The 25,660-nt window shown below is 42.6% G+C and overlaps 1 protein-coding gene across 5 annotated transcripts in view; it reads right to left on the bottom strand.

The window, feature by feature from the left end:
• Positions 1-23,731, bottom strand: part of usp36 (ubiquitin specific peptidase 36) — a 36,573-nt gene extending 12,842 nt beyond the window's left edge. For 3 of the 5 annotated variants that reach the window (XM_065010673.1, XM_065010672.1, XM_065010676.1), the window contains exons 1-14: positions 23,607-23,731; positions 12,998-13,278; positions 12,478-12,699; positions 11,434-11,544; positions 3,661-3,763; positions 3,443-3,510; positions 3,213-3,283; positions 2,795-2,877; positions 2,570-2,681; positions 2,203-2,343; positions 1,892-1,992; positions 1,317-1,500; positions 548-922; positions 14-235 (exon numbers count right to left, since the gene is read on the bottom strand). In XM_065010673.1, coding sequence (XP_064866745.1) covers positions 14-235; positions 548-922; positions 1,317-1,500; positions 1,892-1,992; positions 2,203-2,343; positions 2,570-2,681; positions 2,795-2,877; positions 3,213-3,283; positions 3,443-3,510; positions 3,661-3,763; positions 11,434-11,544; positions 12,478-12,699; positions 12,998-13,265 — 2,061 coding nt within the window. In that variant the 5' untranslated portion in view covers positions 13,266-13,278; positions 23,607-23,731. The remainder of the gene's footprint in view (positions 1-13; positions 236-547; positions 923-1,316; positions 1,501-1,891; positions 1,993-2,202; positions 2,344-2,569; positions 2,682-2,794; positions 2,878-3,212; positions 3,284-3,442; positions 3,511-3,660; positions 3,764-11,433; positions 11,545-12,477; positions 12,700-12,997; positions 13,279-23,606) is intronic. The other 2 variants (XM_065010675.1, XM_065010674.1) reach the window with 1 other exon arrangement.
• Positions 23,732-25,660: the final 1,929 nt, after the last annotated feature.

Consider the following 25,660-nt stretch of genomic DNA (forward strand, 5'->3'; position numbering starts at 1 on the left):
CCTCTAGTCTCACCTTCTTGGCCGACAGGGCCAATTTCTTGGCGGGTGGGGGAGACGTGGTGCCGGTGGGTGAAGATGTGATGTTGTTGAGGGCCAGGGGTTTTAGCTTGACTGTCTTCTGCTCCTCCGTGCCCACGCGCTCCACACTCTTGGCAGGGGAGGCCATGCCGTTCGAGACATTCCTAGGGGGGGTGGACGTCCCAACAACCGGCGCACTTTTGGTACCCATGGAATCCTGGACGACAATAGCAAGCATTTGGTTTTGATGAATAACGTGACCAGAAACCAATGACACACAGACAAACTGACCATCTTATATCTGTATGGTAAATCCAGTATAACATTAACATGACTGGGCTAAAGAGTAATGGGATATATTACATTCTGAGTGAGGGAAGCGCATGTAAATAAGACAACGTGCATGTTTGAGATATGCACATTTTCATCCTGTATGTGACCGCAATTACATAAGGGTACATTTGTGCAGTTATAGTAGACAGACTGCCCGTCCAATAAAATGCATAATATATTAGAACTAGTGCTGTACCTTTGAGTCGGAGGTGTCTGCCGAGGAGGAGTCTGACAGGGACTTGAGTGAGGTAGATGCGGCCAGGCCCCTGGCCCCTTGGTTCCCGTGCCTCCGGTCTCCGCCGTCCGACCTGCCGGCCACACCGTTGGAGGGGGCGGGGGTGCTGCTGCGCGCCTGGGGCTGCTGAGGAGGACAGGGCTTCTTCAGCTTCTTGAAGGGCTCCTCGATCAGCATGGGTCCACTGGGTATCCTGGTGGGTGCGTGGGAGGAGGACGACGTCCCGTTGGACATCTTGTTGGGCTGCTGGGAGATGTTGGCGCCGTTCCTAGACACGGGTATGCCCAGGCCGCCCTCTACGGACTGAATCTTACGCAGCTGGAAAGGGTCCAGTTTCTGCAGTGAAAGAGACATGTTTCAGTGACCAAGGCTTGAGACAACACTCCATACAAGACATCCAGGAGGCGATACAAAGCCCCCAGGTTCAGAACAAAGAGGTAGAGCTTCATCTCATCAGCCATCAAATCACATTTTATTTGTCACATACACCAAACAAAACAGGTATAGACCTTAGTGAAATGCGTATTTACCATGCTTACATCAAGCTACTGAACAGTGGTATAATGTATATTACATCTCATCAGCCATCAGGCTACTGAACAGTGGTATATTACATTGTGTAAGGACAGTATAGTTCATGTGTCCTTATTTGAACCGTTCTGTATTGTATTGATTTCCATGCAAATGGACAATAAAAGTATCACATCGAAGGCAGCAAGTCTATTCATACCGTATTGCTTTCAAACATTCTGATGACGGACCGTTCTGCCAGCCTGTCCCATACCTTGGTGACCTGCGGAGAGGACAGGGGTCTGTTGAGGTTGGTCTTCCTGAACTGCTCTGACGTCGCTACGTTCTTCCCCATTCCCTGCTTGGTGATCTGGCCATCCACGTTCTTCTTGGTCTCTGGGATCCTAATGGGCAAAGAGCAGATGTGGTCAATGTGTAAGGTTCCTAGCTACTACTGCAATCAGTCGCTAGTAACCATCAGACCAGCAATAGATACTTGATCTAGCTTGTCGTGTAGAACGGAACCAACGGAATAGTTCTAACAGTTGGTAGATCATGGCACTTGCAACACCAGGGTTGTTGGTTCGATTCCCACGGGGGACCAGCTACTGTAAGTTACTCTAGATAAGAGCGCCTGCTAAATGACTCAAATGTCATGTAAAACGTAACAGAGTAAACTCTTAAGCTAAACACTTCCAGGACTCACTTGAAAAAGGTCTCAATGTAAAAGGCATTTGAACTTGTCAGACATCTGTATTGGACCCGGGTCTGGTAACTATATTGTTAACGTCTTACCTCAGGTAGAATAGAACGTAGGCTTGCTGATTCAGGACTACTTTGATGTTACTGGAATGGACCATCGAGTCATTCATCTGGTACCATTGCCCGTTGCTGGCCTGGGAAAACAACAGAAATATGAATGGGCTTTTCTAAATAAAGTGAAGGGACATGCCACAGTAGAGACTAAACACAGATTAACAGGATAACAAACATACCGTTCTGATAGAACAGTGACAGTGAAAATATAAACATAAATTATCCTTCAGACTTCCAAACAAAATCCTTCTCAAATGTTCCGTCTCAGGCACACCATCCAATGTCCTTACCTTGACATAGCAGTAGTAGTGGCCAGCATGACAGCTGTACCCAGAATGCACCAGGACAGCATAGAGGCCATACATGACCGGGTCCCCTGTGCTCTGAGACATGTAGGGGCGGATGTTCAGGAACTCTGGGTAGCCAACGTCCTAACAAAAACACAGGCGAGATGAGCATCAGGGGCATGTTCAGTAGGGAGCAAATCTTTTTAAAAATGGGGAGGAACTTCCTGAATTTGTCAAAACAAAAAAAAGAGTTTCATTGCAAAGTGTTTTGCAATGGTGCCCTACGGACTACGACCCAGTTAGGGTGAGAACTGTTGCACTGAAACAGCATTTTTAAACAGAGTAATGACTATTTTTGCGAGAGGTTTACCTTGGTGATTTTTCCTCCACTGAAGTTGGCAAACCTCTTGAGAGACAGGGTCAGAACATTGGACGTTCGGTGGACTGTGAATCGCTTTGTTGCCGGAACTTTCTTCTTACACCTGATAAAGTGTAAGTGTGTTGTTTATAAAACGTCTATAACACTAATGTGGGCCTTGTGTACGTCTACAATATCAGTGTGTTAGAAGTTACATTATCATTACTCAGAACTTACTTGGCACACATGTAGGCGTTCTCTCCACTCAACACGTCGGGCTTGACAAAGAGCTCCAGGGCTCGGACGATATTTGCTGCTTGCTGAAAAGGACAGACGGAAGACCACTCAACAGGCATGAAACCAAATAGGAATTCAGCTGATGACTTTGGGACAGCAAACACATCAATTAACTCTTTATTCTGGCCGAGGGATAAATCAATAGGACCACCGATCTGACAAGAATTTATAAGTACCCTTCTTCCTAGGTTTCTGCCTAGGGAGTTTTTCCTAGTCAATGTGCTTCTACATCTGCATTGCTTGCTCTTTGGGGTTTTAGGCTGGGTATCTGGATAAATGTGATTGATTGATTAGATCTGTGCTTGTGAAGTATTCAAGGACAGGAGGAAGATACTTTTAATGTAAGCAAGAGACTTACTCGAATCTCCACAGCGATGTCCAAGTAAGGGTCGTACGTGTCTGACACACTTTTGCAAATGGAACACTTAACTGAAAGAGAAAAATATAGAATTAATTCACTAAGGCAATTTGTCAATATGCCTTAAAAAGTAGTTTATCGATGTAGCAGGATCAATTCATTTTGAATTCCAGTCAGATCAGAAAGTACAAATTACAGTTCCAAGAGAATTGGTAGATTGAAAGCTGTACCTCGCGACCTGAGGTAACCGCCAAATATCTGGTGGACCAATGTGGTGGCCTGTGTCGTCCGGTCTAACCTACGACCCAGAGAGAGAAATATATTTTAAAAAGAAAAAGAATCATCCAAAAATGACAGATTGAGGCTTTCTGAAAACCCACATTCAATTCAATCCACATTTCAGTGAGGTATAATTAATGTCCTTCACTCGATGACTTGACAAACTTACTTGGGGTAGGTGTTCAGACAGGCTTTCTGCATGGCATCGATGGTGTAGCGTAAGAATTCATGGGCGTCTTCCTGGCTACCGAACCGAAAGTGCCTGGCAATTTCTGCAAGAGCAAAAAAGAAACCCCTTGTTAGATTAATACCAAAAGCCTCAACTCCATCCCTTATGGCTTCATGGGAAACTATCTAGAGCACACAATACCAGCATGCCCAACCCAACCTTCTTCTTGTGTTTTTGTCTCCGATGTTAGTTTGACGTCGTTTTTAACTAATGGGCTGTGCTGTGAAAATACATTACTGTCCTCAGTGGGGGAAATGACCTGTCCATTATCAGCAGGCCTACAGCATGAGACCACTCTGAGGCATTAAGCCATTCAAATGGGTATCATCTTTTTAAATGGAGGGAGAAACAGAGACCTAAACACACTCCACAACCTGCTAGTGTCCACTTAAAAGGAAAGGTTCATCCATTTTAAATGGAGGGAGAAACAGAGACCTAAACACACTCCACAACCTGCTAGTCTCCTCTTAAAGGAAAGGTTCATCCATTTTAAATGGAGGGAGAAACAGAGACCTAAACACACTCCACAACCTGCTAGTCTCCTCTTAAAGGAAAGGTTCATCCATTTTAAATGGAGGGAGAAACAGAGACCTAAACACACTCCACAACCTGCTAGTCTCCTCTTAAAGGAAAGGTTCATCCATTTTAAATGGAGGGAGAAACAGAGACCTAAACACACTCCACAACCTGCTAGTCTCCTCTTAAAGGAAAGGTTCATCCATTTTAAATGGAGGGAGAAACAGAGACCTAAACACACTCCACAACCTGCTAGTCTCCTCTTAAAGGAAAGGTTCATCCATTTTAAATGGAGGGAGAAACAGAGACCTTCTAGTCTCCTCTTAAAGGAAAGGTTCATCCATTTTAAATGGAGGGAGAAACAGAGACCTAAACACACTCCACAACCTGCTAGTCTCCTCTTAAAGGAAAGGTTCATCCATTTTAAATGGAGGGAGAAACAGAGACCTAAACACACTCTACAACCTGCTAGTCTCCTCTTAAAGGAAAGGTTCATCCATTTTGAATGTTCTATTGTTTTCGTGCATCTCTGAGTGATGTTCTATCAATTCCCCTGGTCATTTCATGTGTATTTGCGTTATTGGGATTTAAGCAGGCAGAAATCCAGCCTGTATAATGTAGCACTGTGGTGAAGTAGCTCTCACTACACTGGAAGTTAAAAGGAATAGGACTTTTAGATGATGAAACAGTATCAAACATGTCAGATTTCAATACTGGCCAATGTCGTAACTCAGGAAGATGTCTTCTCTGGAATGAGCCATTGATCATATTTTTGTGATATTCCTACCTGGAGAAATGTGTCATTTCATGTAGGATCTAGCGCACGTCATAATAGTCTGCCTCTTTAGTCCAGAGTGCATGGTGCCTGCGTCAGAGATATTATACAAAGGAGATAGGAATCCAATGAAAGACGGAATATATATTACCCCACCCAGCAGACATGTTCACGATGTCATGCTGCGTCACGTGGTTGCTAAGCTAATCGTCACGCAATCCCTTCTCAAAGTCAGTGTAAATGTCGAGAAACGTGCCTTTTTTCCTCCAAACTACATAACGCCATGATTCAAAAGCTATACAATATTACAAATAGCAAGTTAATCTTACATCTAGGAAAAGATTTGTAATGTAGTTCTTGTTGACAAATTTGTGCTAATGTTGGGTTGCGCTTGCGCCCTATAAACTCCCCTTCACTCCTTGGAGAGCGCAGCTTGTCCCAGAATGCACCGTGCGGCCCATTGACATGCTTCAGCAACATTTCCCATCTCCTTAAAAGTATATATGTCGTTGCGAATGTCAGACTCCACTCTGAGGCACATTGATGTGCAGGTTGAACATGGTGAGATTGTCACTAAATAGATAATGGAGTTTAAGGCGATTTTACAGCTAACTAGCTACGTGACATGCTGATATTGTCCTGGTATTATTGTGTGTAGCTACGTTTGCTAGCTAGCCCATAGAGAGAATTGCGGATTTTGTATTCAACTGCAATAGATATCCAAAAGGACTTTCCATGTTGCTACCAACCTTCTTATAACGCCAAAATGAAACATTTGTTCAAAGAATTGTTCTCAGTGTTATTTAACACAGTATATTAATAAAAGGATGCGTTTTTTTCCTTTAACAGGAGGGAGAACCAGTCTACAGTCTCCTCTTAACAGATAGAGGGGGAAGGAGACACCACAAACAAGAGTAAAAAGGAGGAAATGGTGGGTGTGAGGAGAGCAAGAGGCTGGCTGGTGAGAGGGAGCGAAAGAGGCAAGGGAGAGAAAGTCTGAAAATCTTATAGCCAGGAGACAGAGGAAGCTAAAGGAAAATCAACCATCTCAGCAGAGCAGACTGTTGATAAATTGTAAGCATTTCTGTGGGTTTGTGCTAATGCTGCTACTCTGCTACTCCTAGACCGCAGTCACAAGGAGACAGAGGGCATCGTAGAGAGAGAGCACCAGATGGGGGAGAGGGTATTGCAGCAATTGGAAAGGAAAAATTCAGGACGTAAGAAGAGGTGGACAGTACCAAGAGAAGGAGAAGAGAAAGGTGATCCCTGGGGACAACGCCTCTCTGACACAGGCTGTTCAATGTCGCTCCAAGAGGGCCAGAACACTAGTTTTCATCCTCTCCTAATATGGGAGGAATTCAGAAATGGTACACCAGGTAGGAACAAAAAAGGTGTTTTTGCCTTCCAGGAGCAGAATAGCCCTTCACTAGAGGAATCTACTACTGCACACACCATAAGGTATCCACAGTAAGGTGCCGGAAGAACACACTCCAAGTCTCCGCAAACTTAAACCAATAAAAAAGATAAGTAATTTACTGTGCCAAGCTTAGATTATATTACTGACATTAGCAGTGATCCGAGCATTTGTGGCTTCAGATCAGGCTGAACTCACGAACCCTCCCCCCTCTATATAACAGTGTGGTGGTTGTACCATCCCTCCCCTCTCTATATAACAGTCACAGACCCACTAAGGCACTGCAGTCACAGTGACACTTCCAACCAGCGTTATGTCATCACCTTATGCATACTGCTACTGAGTCTCCAGGGTGTTCTCTTGCACAATGCACCATCTACAGAACGATTATGTATTATAATCGATGTACGGGTAAATAACAAGTGAAAAACATGCAGTACATAATACTAAATCAGATTTCTTTGGTTCTCATTTCATTAGCTAGGTTTCCATCCAACTAGTGAGATTCTTACGCAAAAATAAAAATCTGCATATAAACAAAATGCGCATTCTCACCAAAGATGTTTCCATCAAATGTACTTGTTGTGGAGAAAAGGCTGTGCGTGGTGACGTAGTGCAACATTTCCACGGACAGTTAAAGGAGAACTTTACATACACCTTACATACAGCCAAATACATTTAAACTTGGTTTTTCATCATTCCTGACAGGGAATTTTTACTAGGATTAAATGTCTTCAGTCAGTTAGGATCACCACTTTATTTTAAGAATGTGAAATGTCAATTTTTTTTTATTAGAGAATGATATATTTCAGCCTTAATTTCTTTCATCACATTCCCAGTGGGTCAGAAGTTTACATACAATCAATTAGTATTTGGTAGCATTGCCTTTAAATTGTTTAACTTGGGTCAAACGTTATGGGTAGCCTTCCACAAGCTAGCCTTCCCACAATAAGTTAGTTGAATTTTGGCCCATTCCTCCTGACAGTAACTGAGTCAGGTTTGTTGGCCTGCTTGCTCGCACATGCTTTTTCAGTTCAGCCCACAGATTTGCTATAGGATTGAGGTCAGGGCTTTGTGATGGCCACTCCAATACCTTGACTTTGTTGTCCTTAAGCCATTTTGCCACAACTTTGTATTATTGGGGTCATTGTCCAGTTGGAAGACCCATTTGCGGTCACGCTTTAACTTCCTGACTGATGTCTTGAGATGTTGCTTTATTTTATCCAAAATTTTCCTTCCTCATGATGCCATTTATTTTGTGAAGTGCACCAGTCCCTCCTGCAGCAAAGCACCCCCACAGCATGATGATGCCACCCCCATGTTTCACGGTTGGGATGGTGTTCAGCTTGCAAGCATCCCCCCTTTTCCTCCAAGCTCAACGATGGTCATTATGGCTAAACAGTTCTATTATTGTGTCATCAGACCAGAGGACATTTCTCCAAAAAGTACAATCTTTGTCCCCATGTGCAGTTGCAAACCGTAGTCTGGCTTTTTTAATGGCGGTTTTGGAGCAGTGGCTTCTTCCTTGCTGAGCGGCCTTTCAGGTTATGTTGATATAGGACTCGATTTACTGTGGATATAGATATTTTTGTACCTGTTTCCTCCAGCATCTACACAAGGTCCTTTGCTGTTGTTCTGGGATTGATTCGCACCTTTCATCACTAGGAGACAGAACGCCTCTCCTTCCTGAGCAGTATTTTTTTTTAAATTTTTACATTTATTTTACTAGGCAAGTCAGTTAAAGAACAAATTCTTATTTTCAATGACGGTCTAGGAACAGTGGGTTAACTGCCTGTTCAGGGGCAGAATGACAGATTTGTACCTTGTCAGCTCGGGGATTCGAACTTGCAACCTTTCGGTTACTAGTCCAACGTTCTAACCACTAGGCTACCCTGCCGCGTGGTCCCATGGTGTTCATACTTGCGTACTATTGTTTGTACAGATGAATGTGGTACCTTCAGGCATTTGGAAATTGCTCCCAAAGATGAATCAATATTTTTGGCTGAAGGTCTTGGCTGATTTCTTTTGATTTTCCCATGATGTCAAGCAAAGAGGCATTACGTTTGAAGGTAGGCTTTGAAAGACATCCACAGGTACACCTCCAATTGACTCAAATGATGTCAATTAGCCTATCAGAAGCTTCTAAAGCCATAACATAATTTTCTGGAATTCTCCAAGCTGTTTAACTTCTTCGAGATAGGGGGCGCTCTTTTAATTTTTTGGATAAAAAAACGTTCCCGTTTTAAACAAGATATTTTGTCACGAAAAGATGCTCGACTATGCATGTAATTGAAAGCTTTGGAAAGGAAAAAACTCTGACGTTTACAAAACTGCAAAGATATTATCTGTGAGTGCCCCAGAACTAATGCTACAGGCGAAACCAAGATGAAGTTTCATACAGGAAATGCCCCAGATTCTGAAGGCGCTGTGTTCCAATGTCTCCTTATATGGCTGTGAATGCGCCAGGAATGAGCCTGCCCTTTGTGTCATTTCTCCAAGGTGTCTGCAGCATTGTGACGTATTTGTAGGCATATCATTGGAAGATTGACCATAAGAGACTACATTTACCAGGTGTCCGCCCGCCCGGTGTCCGCCCGGTGTCCGCCCGGTGTCCGCCCGGTGTCCGCCCGGTGTCCTGTGTCGAAATTATTGCGTAATCTGTAGGTCCATGCGCGTTCTATTTCTTCAGAAGAGAAAGTCAACTGCCACGAAGGATTTATCGTCGATAGATATGTGAAAAACACCTTGAGGATTGATTCTAAACATCGGTTTGCCATGTTTCGATATTATGGAGTTAATTTGGAAAAAAATCTGAGATGACAGTGTTGTTAACAAAAGGCTAAGCTTGAGAGCTAGCATATTGATTTCATTTCATTTGCGATTTTCATGAATAGTTAACGTTGCATTATGGTAATGGGCTTGAGGCTGTAGTCACGATCCCGGATCCGGGATGGCTCGACGCAAGAAGTTAACAGGTTAAGTCCACCCCCTACTTTTTTCGAACATTCTGTTAAAAATCGCGCAACATTTCAGCGTCCTACTACTCATGCCAGGAATATAGTATATGCATATGATTAGTATGTGTGGATAGAAAACACTGACGTTTCTAAAACTGGTTAAATCACGGCTGTGACTATAACATAACGTGTGTTTCATCAAAAAGCGCAAGAAAAACTGATCACCGAAAACTGGAAAATATATCAATGCGCCACTTGCATGTATTGTCTATTGGAAAGCAAATTAAATGGGGCTGAGATTGCAAGTCCTACAGCTTCCACACGATGTCGCCAGTCTTGTCAATTGCCTGGGCTTTGTTTCTTGGTCAAACGAGTGAGAGAGAGCCCATTCCTTCCGGTCTCCGACAGGATGTTTTGGATGAGAAATTTCCGACCATGATTTCAAGACGTGGAGCTATTGAATACACATCGCCCCGTGATCAATTTGATAGATTATTAACGTTTACTAATACCTAAAGTTGGATTACAAAAGTATTTCGAAGTGTTTTGTGAAAGTTTATCGTCGACTTTAATTTTAAAAAATGATGTTGCGTTTTAAAACGGTGTTTTTTCCTTGATCACACACTCTTCATAGATCGATATTTAGGGTATATATGGACCGATTTAATCGAAAAAAAGACCCAATAGTGATGTTTATGGGACATCTAGGAGTGCCAACAAAGAAGATCGTCAAAGGTAATGAATGTTTTATATTTTATTTCTGCGTTGTGTGTAGCGCCGGCTATGCTAATTATTTTGTTTACGTCCCCTTCGGGTATTTTGGGGTGTTGCATGCTATCAGATAATAGCTTCTCATGCTTTCGCCGAAAAGCATTTTAAAAATCTGACCTGTTGGCTGGATTCACAACGAGTATAGCTTTAATTCAGTACCCTGCATGTGTGTTTTAATGAACGTTTGAGTTTTAACGAGTGCTATTAGCATTTAGCGTAGGGCATTTGCATTTCCAGATGGCTAGATGGGACACATGCATGTCGGGTCGACGTAAGAGGTTAAAGGCACAGTCAACTTAGTGTATGTAAACTTCTAACACACTGGAATTGTGATACTTTGAATTATAAATTCAATAATCTGTAAACAATTGTTGGGAAAATGACTTGTGTCATGCAAAGTAGATGTCCTAACAGACTTGCTAAAACTATAGTTTGTTAACAAGAAATTTGTGGAGTGGTTGAAAAAGGAGTTAATGGCTCCAACCTAAGTGTATGTAAACTTCCAACTTCAACTGTACCAAATAAATAAGAGTTAAATGGGTTTCCATCGCATATTTCACTCTACTGACGGTTGTCACTAATTGATACATATACACATACTGAGTGAGCCCACTCTGGTCTTGGCACATGAGCACTAGACAACAGCTCACAGTCATAGATACAGTGAGGGTATAGCCTACATGATGATTATTATGACTAGAGAGAGAGATCATTTTTATTTGTCTAACGGCAGTCAAGCATCGATCATGACCAGAATAAGACCCTGGATATTTGTTGGAAAGGAGGATCAAGCTCAACACCTTGTACTTTCACCACCCTGTGAAGTTCATCACTTATTTCATCTGTAGTAAACTACGGTTTCCTGAGTTGTAGTGGGAAGACTACACAAAATGTCATCATGTGACTCCAATATGATGTTATTATAGCAATATTGGCACATGAAAGCATTTCCATTACTCACATAATTCATCTTAGACATAAAACCATCCCCACCGTGTCTAGCGTATTTTGTTTAGTGACATTTGCTGTTTCCATCTGGCCCGTTGGGACATTTGTTCTCCCCCCCGACGTACTTTAATCTCAAAAGAGACGGTTGGAAACCTGGTTAGTGTTTCTGAAACTAAACTGAAATCAAGAATATAACAGCCAATCAATATCATGTACCTTGCAGGACAACAAAAACTGCAATGCTGCTAGAAACAAGCATCCACTTACAACTCTGAAAAACCAACGCCAACTCAATAGATGGAAAACAGCTAAACAAGAAGCACACTACTTACTTTTTAGGTCTCGGATGAAGGAGACAGGCTTGATGGCATTTCCTGTGTTGGCAAAGGCTTGGATGATGTGGTTCTGCATTATACAAATCATACAGAAACCCGACTGGTGACCTGAAATGCACAGGAATAGAATAATGAGGTTAAGTCACCGTCATTACCCCCACCAGACTGGCCAAGTCACCGTCATTACCCCCACCAGACTGGCCAAGTCACCGTCATTACCCCCACCAGACTGGCCAAGTCACCGTCATTACCCCCACCAGACTGGCCAAGTCACCGTCATTACCCCCACCAGACTGGCCAAGTCACCGTCATTACCCCCACCAGACTGGCCAAGTCACCGTCATTACCCCCACCAGACTGGCCAAGTCACCGTCATTACCCCCACCAGACTGGCCAAGTCACCGTCATTACCCCCACCAGACTGGCCAAGTCACCGTCATTACCCCCACCAGACTGGCCAAGTCACCGTCATTACCCCCACCAGACTGGCCAAGTCACCGTCATTACCCCAACAGACTGGCCAAGTCAAGTTACCATCATTACACCAACAAACTGAGGAAGTCATTTGCCTTCCAGCACAACAGTTTTCTTAAACATATGTTCGTTGCTTATTGTGTGTGTCAGATGTTGGCTGTTTGGCTTATGACATAATATGAATCAATTTCTTATATTGTGAATGCACACAAAACAATTGTTTTTAAGAAAACAATATGCTTTCAGAAACATTTCAGTTGAATGCATTCAGTTGTACAACTGACTAGGCATCCCCTTTTACTCATGGGAGTAGAGCTGTTGGACATGTGCCCCTTTCCATCCAACCTTTGAGGTCATTTCTAGACAATATGTTGTAAGTCGCTCTGGATAAGAGCGTCTGCTAAATGACTTAAATGTAAATGTATGTTTGTCCATTTAGGGGACCTGTTTAGTCTCAAAAACTAGAAGCAAAAGATTTGTATTGACCCATTTAATGTTTTTGCACTACAACGCCTATATTGTGCCATTCAAAAATGTATGTAACCAGAGGTCAACTGAACTACTCACAGGCACGACTGTGCTCCTTGGAGAGGAGATAGTTTGCCAGGGGCGGTGTGTAGGTGAGACACTGCACAGTGGAGTTAAGGAAGCAGGTGTTGCCCAGGTTGTGGAGGCCGGCTCCCACCCGGTAGACACGCTCCCAACGCATGGAGAGTCTGTTCCCAGGGAAGAGCATCTTCTGTGGGGCGGGGATCCCATCACTCTGGCCCCCACACTGGTTGTCTGAAACTGGTGGATGGAGGAGTGAGATTAATTACAGAAATTGCATGGATAATTCAGAAAAGCCATTGAGAATAGTTCAGCAGACAAACTCAACAATTCAGCCAAACTCGATCACGTCACCAAAAACCCAGTATAGAGAAACACTCACGGTGAATTGAGCTGTTCTTCAATTCCACCAAAAAGGTTAAGACAGTGGGGGTGATTAAGAATATCGACGTGTGTTAATTCTGTGGCAGTGAAAACTAGATTTAACAAACCTCTTGAATGGCTCAGAGAGGGTACATTTCTCAGTCAACGGCCTTACCTTGCCTCTTGATCTGAGCGGGCTCTGTGCTGGCCCTCTGACCCGACGTGGCCCCCTCACTGCCGCGGGGGTTGAGGATCACATATTTGGTCTTGAGAGTGTCCAGCTGATAGGAGAAGCCTTTGCTGGCCGGCTCAAACTCAATCTTCTGCAGCAGGACCTTCTTGGCCGAGGAGGCCAGCAGCTTATTGAGGTCGCTATCGTCCCCCGCCGAGGAGTCCTTCCGGCCGGGCTTCAGGGCCTCCTTGAGCTTGTCCACTATAGGCATCGTTTGAGCATCACTGTGGATGAGACAGGGTGGGATTCAGGAATCAGAATCACCTTTGCTTACATGTACCAAGGAATTTGACCTGGTGAAATGGCACTGACAAGTAGAACACAGAAAAACTTATGAAGACATAATCCACACAAGCCTACAGTATAGATAAAACAAAATCACAACAATTACACACAGTAAGGCCAGTTTGAGACTAGTCAATTAAATCGAGGCTAAAATAAATATTCCCCAGTACAGCACTGCAACGTCATCGTTCCCTCAGAGAGAGAGGCTACTGTAGCAGTGAATGTCTATTTCCTGTCAGTGATTCCTAATCTGGCAACCCAGACTGTAAAGCCGGACTGTAAACTGGTAACCCAGACTGTAAACTGGCAACCCAGACTATAAACCCAGACTGTAAACCCGGACTGTAAACTGGCAACCCAGACTATAAACCCAGACTGTAAACTGGCAACCCAGACTGTAAACCCGGATTGTAAACTGGCAACCCAGACTGTAAACCCGGATTGTAAACTGGCAACCCAGACTGTAAACCCGGATTGTAAACTGGCAACCCAGACTGTAAACCCGGATTGTAAACTGGCAACCCAGACTGTAAACCCGGATTGTAAACTGGCAACCCAGACTGTAAACCCGGATTGTAAACTGGCAACCCGGGCTGTAAACCCAGACTGTAAACTGGCAACCCGGGCTGTAAACCCGGATTGTAAACTGGCAACCCAGACTGTAAACCCGGATTGTAAACTGGCAACCCGGGCTGTAAACCCAGACTGTAAACTGGCAACCCAGACTGTAAACCCGGATTGTAAACTGGCAACCCGGGCTGTAAACCCAGATTGTAAACTGGCAACCCAGACTGTAAACCCGGATTGTAAACTGGCAACCCAGACTGTAAACCCGGATTGTAAACTGGCAACCCGGGCTGTAAACCCAGACTGTAAACTGGCAACCCGGGCTGTAAACCCGGATTGTAAACTGGCAACCCAGACTGTAAACCCGGATTGTAAACTGGCAACCCGGGCTGTAAGCATGGAACTAGTGCTTTTCGGCGAGAGAGCGGCATATTATGTGAGCAGCAGCATATTATGGCAAGAGGACTGAGTATATGAGGAGTCAGGCTGGGACTTGGCAGCTGTCTCAGTTGTTATGCAAGATAGTGGAGGTGGGCATCATGTGTGTGTTCATGCTCGTGCATAGCGGGGAGAGAGACTTGACACAAGCACAACTGCGGTCTACCAGGTCAGATACTCATGTTTGGTCTATTCCTACATCAATCAAGTCATTGCCATACCAACCAGCAACCACCCAACAGCCTACTGTCACAACAAAGGAAAGACTGGTGTGGTGACAGTCATGCTGTTTGTACACGTCCTCAGAATGCCTTCAGTTATTCCAAGTGCAATCTGTGTTATAATTGTTTTATTCATTCAGTTGTAACCGTTGATTCTTTTTTCACCTCGGGGCCCAATTTCATAAAGCGTTAGAGGAGTGTTGATCTCAAATAAGTTTGCCTTTCAGATATTCTAGTGAATATGAATACATAAGACAGTGGGAAGCTGATCCTAGATCAGCACTCTTAGTCAGATGTTTCTGAATACAGGCCAGGTTGGTTATGCTCTAAGAAAAGCTACAGAGAAAAGCTACACATCACTTGTGTGCTTAATATGGGACTGAGTAGTGATATAGGCTAGATACTGGTCCTCTGTAGCTCAGTTGGTAATGCATGGCTCTTAAAAACGCCAGGATAGTGGGGTCGACTCCCAGGAGGAAAATCTACACATGGATGACTAAGTTGCTTTGGATAAAATAAGTCTATGGCATATCTCATATCTATACCTACTGTCACAGTGGGGCAAAAAAGTACTTAGTCAGCCACCAATTGTGCAAAGTCTCCCACTTAAAAAGACGAGAGAGGCCTGTAATTTTCATCATAGGTACACTTCAACTATGACAGACAAAATGAGAAAAACAAATCCAGAAAATAACATTCTAGGATTTTTTATGAATTTATTTGCAAATTATGGTGGAAAATAAACTTTTGTTATTGACCAAATACTTCTCAATACTTTGTTATATACCCTTTGTTGGCAATGACAGAGGTCAAACGTTTTCTGTAAGGTTTTCACACACTGTTGCTGGTATTTTGGCCCATTCCTTCATGCAGATCTCCTCTAGAGCAGTGATGTTTTGGGGCTGTTGCTGGGCAACACGGACTTTCAACTCCCTCCAAAGATTTTCTATGGGGTTGAGATCTGGAGACTGGCTAGGCCACTCCAGGACCTTGAAATGCTTCTTACGAAGTCACTCCTTCGTTGCCCAGGCGGTGTGTTTGGGATCATTGTCATCCTGAAAGACCCAGCCATGTTTCATCTTCAATGCCCTTGCTGATGGAAGGAGGTTTTCACTCAAAATCTCACAATACATGGCCCCATTCATTCTTTCCTTTACACGAATCAGTCGTCCTGGTCCCTTTGCAGAAAAACAGCCCCAAAGCATGATGTTTCCACCCCCATGCTTCACAGTAGGTATGGTGTTCTTTGGATGCAACTCAGCATTCTTTGTCCTCCAAACACGACGAGTTGAGTTTTTACCAAAAATTGGTAAAATTGTGGTTCTGGGATTTTTGCTCACCGTTCTTGTGATCATTTTGACCCCACGGGGTGAGATCTTGCGTGGAGCCCCAGATCGAGGGAGATTATCAGTGGTCTTGAATGTCTTCCATTTCCTAATAATTGCTCCCACAGTTGATTTCTTCAAACCAAGCTGCTTACCTATTGCAGATTCAGTCTTCCCAGCCTGGTGCAGTTCTACAATTTTGTTTCTGGTGTCCTTTGACAGCTCTTTGGTCTGGGCCATAATGGAGTTTGGAGTGTGACTGTTTGAAGTTGTGGACAGGTGTCTTTTATACTGGTAACAAGTTCAAACAGGTGCCATTGATACAGGTAACGAGTGGAGGACAGAGGAGCCTCTTAAAGAAGAAGTTACAGGTCTGTGAGAGCCAGAAATCTTACTTGTTTGTAGGTGACCAAATACTTATTTTCCACCATAATTTGCAAATAAATTCATTTGAAAAATCCTACAATGTGATTTTCTGGATTTTTTTTCTTCTAATTTCGTCTGTCATAGTTGAAGTGTACCTATGATGAAAATTACAGGCCTCATCTTTTTAAGTGGGAGAACTTGCACAATTGGTGGCTGACTAAACACTTTTTTGCCCCACTATATAGGCAAGACTAGGTCAGCAGGTAGCCTAGTAGTTAGAGCGTTGGGCCAGTAACCGAAAGGTTGCTGAATCGAATCCTCGAGCTGACAAGGTAAAAAAAAATGTATCATTTTCTGTCGTTCTGCTCCTGAACAAGGCAGTTAACCCACTGTTCCCCAGTAGGCCGTCATTGTAAATAATAATTTGTTCTGACTTGCCTAGTGAAATAAAGATATATATTATATATATAAATAAATGTTGTGTTTTAAGTCTACTACAAATAGGCTAGCTGGAATAGTCAGGGTGAGAATGATTGAATAGGCTTCATTCCATTAACTCAAAGATATGGTGAGCTGTTAAAAACCCAGCACGCTTAGAGTAAACAAAGGACTGCTACACAAACCTTGCGTCAACTTGATGTACGACCAGCAAACTATAGTGCTATATGTTAGTGATGCACTAGCATGCTGCCATTGAGTGGTTGAAACGCACCGGGGAGAGGGAACAGCTCTTGGTCAACAGCACACAGACACAGGATGGACCAGTCACAGAGCAGTGTTCTGTTCAAACCCACACTTGACAGAGAAAAGGGAGGGGAGCCTGACTCATCATTAGATCTGGCAGTGACGTAGCTGAGGGAGGAGAGCAGGGGGGCTGCACATGCAGCATCACACGCACAAGGGCAGACTAACCTTCATGTGCTGCTACTGATAGAATTAACAATCACACAGCCCACAGTGAGATGTAATGGGTGGACCACCTACAGGGATTTTCAGTTTATTCACCAAACCCTTTCTATAGGGGTGCTGTTCTACCCAACCATTGGACCATATAGGCGAGGCTACCACACAGAACGTTATGCCACTGTCAGAGATACTGTGGACCCACGACACTACATACTGTTTTAATGACATCACAATCAAGAAAACTTTAGGCTTTTTACTTAGATACTGATACCAGGATTAGTATCACAATAGTCAATACCAAAATGATACCACGGCAACAAAAGGCATATTAGCCTAAGTCACAGAATGGCACTTCCAGACAGAAACTCAGCTACTTCAATCACTAGGCATCCAGAGTGCAATAAACACATTTGAACTTTTTCACATCAACATTTTTCAGAGACATCCATGCATGCATTAATTAAATCAAGTATACAATCATTTTGACTTTGACTTCATTTATTTCAATGGTAAATATATTGACAAACTGGTAAAAATCAAGATGTAGCCTATTCACAATACAGGGGAATGCATATTGAATAGGAGTGAGAGAATGCATTGAGTTGAGCTTGTTTTGGCTGATTTCACAGGGCTACAGATGGAAGGGAAACAGATTGTTTGCCAATTGGGACTCATTTTATTGTAGTGATAAACAACATCTGCATAGAAGTAACTTATTTTATAAAAGTGTGTGCTCGCTCTTTAACCAGTAATGACATCATTCATGAGGAGGGGGGGGGGCAGCCCCAGGCCATATCAGAGAGGAAGAGGTGAAGTGAGAGGTCTCACTTTCGCCAAAATACACCCAAGGCATTTCTATGGGAATATTTTGGACCCAAGCGTGTCACCTGCCTTTGGGTCAACGACTCCCGTTGGTAGGGTGGAGACACGAGCATCCCATGATCCATATTCACACAGAGTCCGTTTGCAGAGGTAATAGATCATCTTTCAGAGAGATGTAAAATCGATCAAGTGAATTAATAAAGTTGTGGTGGCAATCGGATAAAAAAAAATTTAAAGTATTTTTCCATTATGGTTTGCAAACAAAAAAATGCCGACATGCAAACAGCAAGCTTCTGCCTTTATAAGTGTGCACATTATTATTTGCTAAATATAGGGTTGCACAGTTTGGGGAATATTCAGAGGTGGAAACTTTGTGGGAATTAACAGAAATATATGCAAACTAATATTAATATAATTTAAATATATATGTTTTTTTTAATTGGATACTTCCCCTTTGGATATATTTACCATATCACATGGAGACAAACATACACCTTATAAGTAGACAGACCATTGTAAATTATTAAATCCTACCAATATATATAATTTTTAAACAATTTAGTTATGAATTGAACTTTAAATGAGTTGACTCTTCACACAGAAGGATTTCACTGAAAAACAAAAGGGAATATTGAATGATCACCAATGATCCATCGCATCTCCCAGAAACATTTTCAACATAAATCTGTAAAATGATAGTCTAGAAACTAACGCTTTGGTTGTCTTCCTCTCAGGCTTCCATGTCTTCTCCCTGGACCTCCTCAATGTCCACCTCTTGAACATCAAACTCTCAGGCCTCACCTTCACTTTCCAACCCTGTTGAGGATGGCTCGCTGTCAGGCTCAAAAAGTCTCACATTTGCCCAGATGGCAACAAATTTTCAACCCCTGTATTGGTCAGCTTGTTGTGTGCTTTGGTGTGTGTGTTCCCAGACAAGGACCAGTTGCGCTCTGAGGCAGCTGATGTTATTGGGATTTGGAGGATGATGGAGGCAACAGGGGAAAGAGCCTCAGATCCACAAAGTCCCTTCCACCCGGTGGCTGATGAGATAAATGGTAGTTGTGCCAGGTTTCCATCTCCATCCCAAAGCACTTGCTTGGAAGTGTAGGCCACGTTGGCGAGACACAGTAGTGATGACACCATAGGCCTTGTTGATCTCTGCACCAAACAGGATGCTCTTGCAAGCATACTTGGGGTCAAACATGTACACTGCTCCATGTATGGGCTTCAGGCAGAAGTCTTCACGCTTCTTGATGTATTTCAGAACTGCAGTTTTCTCTGCTTGGAGCAACAGTGAAGTGGGCAGGGCAGTACGGATTTATTCTCTTACATCTGCAAGCAGAGTGAACATCAGACAGGATGGCCTTGTCTCCCTCAATCCGGGCAATGTCTACTGCTATAGGTTTCCGGCTGCTTACCACTCTCTCCCAAAATACATAACCCAGGATGATCCTCTTGACGGGGCTGTCCATATCGGCAGACTGATATGGCTATTTCTTGGAGAGACTGTCAAACATAATGACACCACCACCCCAACCAACAGGTGTTGCTGGGCAGCTTCAAGGTGCTGCTCTTATTCTTCTCACTTTGCTTGGTGAGGTAGATTGCTGATATAACTGGATGACCCTTTACATACCTAACCACTTCATTGGCTCTATTGTAGAGTGTATCCATTGTTTTCAGTGCCATGATGTCCTTGATGAGCAGATTTAATGCATGAGCAGCACAGCCAAAGGGTGTGATGTGAGGGGAAGAGTACTCCACTTTAGACCAAGCAGCCTTCATTGTCTGTCAACAGTGAAAATACCTTCTGTGGTCCAAGGCCATTGATGACTGACTTAAGCTGATCTGCAATGTTGAGACCAGTGTGTCTGTTGTCCCGTGTGTCTGTGCTCTTGTAGAATACTGGTTGAGGAGTGGAGATGTAGTTAATTATTCCTTGCCCACAAACATTTGACTACCAATCAGAGATGATTGCAATCCAGTCTGCTTTCTCTATGATTTGCTTGACCTTCACTTGAACTCTGCATCCAGCAAATGAGTAGATAAGTAGTCTGGTTGGAGGGGTGTATGCTGGGCGAAGAACATTCAGGAATCTCTTCCAATACACATTGCCTGTGAGCATCAGAGTTGAACTAGTTGCATGCACAGCTCGAGCAAGAAATTCATCAGCATTTCTCTGACTAAGTTCCTCCAATGAGTCAAAAAAAACTTCTGATTCCAGGAGGCCCATGAGCTGTTGCTATTGATAAGGTGTCTGATTCATCATTTTCACCTCAAATAGAAGTAGAGGGACCTTTGTCAGAGGTTGCTTATTGTGAGCGCTGAGGGAACTTAAGGCACTTGGCCAGATGATTCTGCATCTTTGTTGCATTCTTTACATATGATTTGGCACAGTATTTGCAAATGTGCACCGCTTTTCCTTCTACATTAGCTGCAGTGAAATGTCTCCAAACATCAGATAGGGCCCGTGGCATTTTCTTGTAAAGATTAGAAAAAGGAATTTTAAAAAAACTAATACAATTCCATGTACAGATAACTATTTAAGCATTTAGATTAAACTCCTTTGTAAGATAAATGTTTTAAAATGAAACATGTATTGAAACAGGTGAATTAACACTCAGTAGACTCAAGCAAGTTAAAACTAACAAGCAGAAATTATTCACAAGTTAGAAATGATTTTAACACTTTGCTGTAGGCTACAATTTACTAGTTTTTTAAAAATGATGTATGTCATAAAATATATTCACCCCACCCAGTATTGTAATCAAAACTTAACAGAAAGCATGTAGTCCTTGGCTCAGACAGCATAGTAGTGTGGGTTCAATTGAATCTCATTAGTGTGCAAGATCTTCAGAATCAGCTGTACATGTGATGGAAGAACGCAATGCAGAGGGTTGCAATTCCATTGAATTGGGCATAGTTTAACCAAAATATGTCACTATACTACAATTTCCTTACATGTATCCCACAAAAAAGGTTTGCTGTTATAAGCTAACTTTGACGAATTTACACAAAACCCTAGCAAAAAACATCAGAAAAAGAGACTGAGGGGCAAAATACAGACCCTCAAATGGTTGGGATTTGGAGGTGAAAACATAACATTTAAGCAGCTGCATTCTCTCCACAGCTCTACCAATCTGTCATAATTATGGGTAAATCCTGCCCATTTCCACAACTTCTCATCTTAAAATCTGATATTAAACCCTACTACTACTATTCTTCTATTGTTCAGAATTTTTACAATACGGACAATTTTCAATTTGTGGCTGTGGTAGCTGTTGGTTTCATCTTTGCCGTCATTGTTGGGGCGGCAGGGTAGCCTAGTGGTTAGAGTGTTGGACTAGTAACCGAAAGGTTGCAAGATCAAATCCCCGAGCTGACAAGGTACAAATCTGTCGTTCTGCCCCTGAACAGGCAGTTAACCCACTGTTCCTAGGCCGTCATTGAAAATAAGAATTTGTTCTTAACTGACTTGCCTAGTTAAATAAAGGTAAAAAAAAAAATTAAAAAATTGTTTGGGTCTCACATGCTGTGCCCAATCGCATCGTATCCATCCTCATACTACAAGATACAACCAAAATGTGCCCAAATATTACATCCCACCGGGGGTCTGAAGAACGGAACAGCCAAAATCAGTGTGTCCTTGACCCGCTCAAACTACACGAGTCCCAATGACCTGATCCTAGCCCAAGTTCATGGGATTTCATCTCAAACATGAAAATGTGTCTGGGATGGCAAAAAAAAGTGTCAAAGATCGTGTAGTGTATGCACGGCAATAACCCACAACAACGAGACTGGTTATGCCGAACATACACCACGCGATTTTGCCATCTTGTAGTATGAGCAGTACTATGATGTGATTGGCTATTGGCAGCAGTCCATGCCCAATGAGCACTCAGCATGTGAGACCTAAACAATGATGGAGAAGTGGAACGCAACAACAACCCGCACCGTGTGGACCAAGGTGATGGAAAACTGATTGGTGGTCCCTTTTCAATGGAAGGGTTCATTTTACATGGTCAGGTGTTCCAGCTTAGCAAAGTTTGCCCATTTAAGAAGATTCCAAGGGTCTTTAAGTGAAATCTCCACTCACCCGGGGCACCGGGCCATGCAAAACAAACTCCACCAATATTACATTGCGTCCTACCATGACAAAAACAAAAAATGTAATTTATTATTATCCATATTCTGTGCACCCATGTCTTCTGGGATGTTTCTGCACATAATAATGTGCACATTATCTCAACACTAACAAAGCTGCTCAACGTTAGCGTCTCAGCATTTTTCCCTACCACAATAGAAACGCAGGGGGATCAACTAAGGAACCATTGTGTAATGTGAGCACCACAGTCCTGGGGTTGAAGATGGATGGAATTAAAGATTTGGGACAAGGAGACATGTAAATGTGAGCACATCCAATTTGTTACGATTGTATTAGTCGTGTGGTGTATGCCCAGCATTAGCTACTTGCCACAAATAGCTAACTGTTAGTATTACAAACCGGCTTCTGATAAGGCCAAATCGTCCATATGTTTGGACTAGGAGGTTCAGCATGGAAGATGCTGAATCTGAAGTCTTAACATCGGCTATAAACCCAGCGAGTCCCATTGCTGGACATGGACATTTTCAAACACTTAACTTCTGTCGGGAAACTAGCCAACTTCCCTGACTGAGACTCGACCAGTGTTTACAAAAAAAGTATGCACGGGATTGTGAAGTGTAGCTAGCAAGTTAACCTAGCTATTCCAGTAATATACTGTTTACTAGCTCGCGCTCTGCCCCTTAATAAGTACAACGATACCATAGTTCACTAGCTTCCGGGCATCTACTGTAAAGTTAACATGTGTTTGTAGATTGTTAGTTCGCTAAATAAGACACGGCGACGAAGTCGCTAGCAAAGATTTTACAGACAGAGCAAGTTAACTAGCCAGCCATGTTGGCTGTAGTAACTACTAACGTTACATAGTAAGTCAGTAGCTAGAAAGTCAGGTTAGATAGACATTCTAGCGAGCTTAGCCATCAAACGTTAACTAATCTGCAAAGCGAGCCAAATACATTGCCATTTCTGTGACATTATCTTTATTTAATTGTTATGGGGCCTCGTTCAATATGTACTTATCTGTGTATCTAACTTGCTATTTAGCTAGCCAGCTTGACCAATGCAATGTAATTAGCTTTTCTATCGTCGCTAGTCGAACCTGGTCTGGTCAAAATGTCTCCACGCGGAGTACTGTGGGTCACGGAGAGGCAAACGTTAGCTAGCATCCGAGTCGGAAACACGTAACTTTAGTTACTACGCTAGCCGATAAACAAACATGCTTTAGATGAAGGAGAATAGTTAACGTTATTCGTTACATGTATCTATTTGTAACAAGTGAAAACTGACACTGAATGGGTAACTAGCTAGCTAACAAAAATAACCACGTAACATCAGCAAGCTAACTGTTTACTGCTAGCTTTCTGGTTAGCAACTTTGCTAACGACTAACGTGGCGTCTCGATGCTGCAATGTGGTTAGCTAGCTACCCCCCAACCTCCTCACAATATCCGTCAGATGTTTAGTCCTTATAAAAACAGATCGATAGACTGATCATTCTGAAATATCATGAGTAACACTCACCTTAAATTCAATCATCCGAAAACGACGACTGTTTGGCGATAAAGACACTCTGCCTGGCTACAGTTCCTTAATTGTGTTACATTATTTCCCCCATGCTGCATTCTGAGAGGGTGTGGGCAAGCATGACTGACAGATTTGTGAAGCCAATGAAAATGCAGGTTAGCAAATCAAATCAAATTATATTTGTCACATGCGCCGAATACATCCTGTGTAGACCTTACCGTGAAATGCTTACTTACAAGCCCATAACCAACAATGCAGTTTAATAAATAGATTTAGGAAAATATTTACTAAAAAACTCAAGTAAAACATTCAATAAAAAGTAACCCAATAAAATAACAATAACGAGGCCCTATGCAGGGGGTTCCGGTACCGAGTCAATGTGGGGACACAGGTTAGTCAAGTTAATTTGTACATGTAGGTAGGGGTAGTGACTATGCATAGATAATAAACAGCAAGTAGCCGCAGTGTAAAAACGGTGTGTGTGTGTGTGTGTGTGTGTGTGTGTGTGTGTGTGTGTGTGTGTGTGTGTGTGTGTGTGTGTTGGGGGTCAATGTAAATAGTCTGGGTGACCATTTGGTTAATTGTTCAGCAGTCTTATGGCTTGGGGGTAGAAGCTGTTAAGGAGCCTTTTGGACCTAGACTTGGTGCTCCGGTACCTCTTGCCGTGCGGTAGTAAAGAGAACAGTCTATGACTTGGGTGACTGGAGGTCTTTGACACATTTTTGGGCCTTCCTTTGACACTGCCTAGTATATACCTACCAGTCAAAAGTTTGGACACACCTACTCATTCAAGGTTTTTTCTTTATTTTTATATTTTCTACATTGTAGAATGATAATGAAGACATCAAAACTATGAAATAACACACATGGAATCATGTAGTAACCAAAAAAGTGTTAAACAAATCAAAATATATTTTATATTTGAGATTCTTCAAAGTAACAACCCTTTGCCTTGATGACAGCTTTGCACACTCTTGGCATTCTCTCAACCAGCTTCATGATGTAGTCACCTGGAATGCATTTCAATTAATAGGTATGTCTTCTTAAAAGTTAATTTGTGGAATTGATTTCCTTCTTAAGCCAATCAGTTGTGTTGTGACAAGATTTTATTTGAATTTGATTTATTTCACCTTTATTTAACCAGGTAGGCTAGTTGAGAACAAGTTCTGATTTGCAACTGCGATCTGGCCAAGATAAAGCGTAGCAATTCGACACATACAACAACACAGAGTTACACATGGAATAAACAAAACATACAGTCAATAATACAGTAGAACAAAAGAAAACAAAAAGTCTATATACAGTGAGTGCAAATGAGGTAAATTAAGGAAATAAATAGGCCATGGTGGCAAAGTAATTACAATATAGCAATTAAACACTGGAATGGTAGATAGGGATTGTATACAGAAGATAGCCATATTTGGTAAGTCTATATTATGGCAAGAACAGCTCAAATAAGCAAAGAGAAACAACAGACATGAAGATCAGTCAATCGCAAAAACCTTCAAGCGCTATGATGAAACTGAGGACCGCCACAGGAAAGGAAGACCCAGAGTTACCTCTGCTGCAGAGGATATGTTCTTTAGAGTTACCAGCCTCAGAAATTACAGCCCAAATAAATGCTTCAGAGTTCAAGTAACAGACACATCTCAACATCAACTGTTCAGAGGAGACTGCGTGAATCAGGCCTTCATGGTCGAATTGCTGCAAAGAAACCAACACTAATAATAAGAAGAGACTTAATTGGGCCAAGAAACACAAGCAATGGACATTAGACTGGTGGAAATTTGTCCTTTGGTCTGATGTGTCCAAATTTGAGATTTTTGTTTCCAACCGCTGTGTATTTGTGAGATGCAGCGTAGGTGAAATGATCTCTGCATGTGTGGTTCCCACTATGAAGGAGGAGGTGTGGTGGTGTGGGGGTGCTTTGCTGGTGACACCGTCTGTGATTTATTTAGAATTCACCCTTAATCAGCATGGCTACCACAGCATTCTGCAGCGATACGCCATCCCATCTGGTTTGGGCTTAGTGGGACTATCATTTGTTTTTC

This window comes from Oncorhynchus nerka, linkage group LG26 (genome assembly GCF_034236695.1).
Source record: "Oncorhynchus nerka isolate Pitt River linkage group LG26, Oner_Uvic_2.0, whole genome shotgun sequence".
NCBI classification, from domain to species: domain Eukaryota; kingdom Metazoa; phylum Chordata; class Actinopteri; order Salmoniformes; family Salmonidae; genus Oncorhynchus; species Oncorhynchus nerka.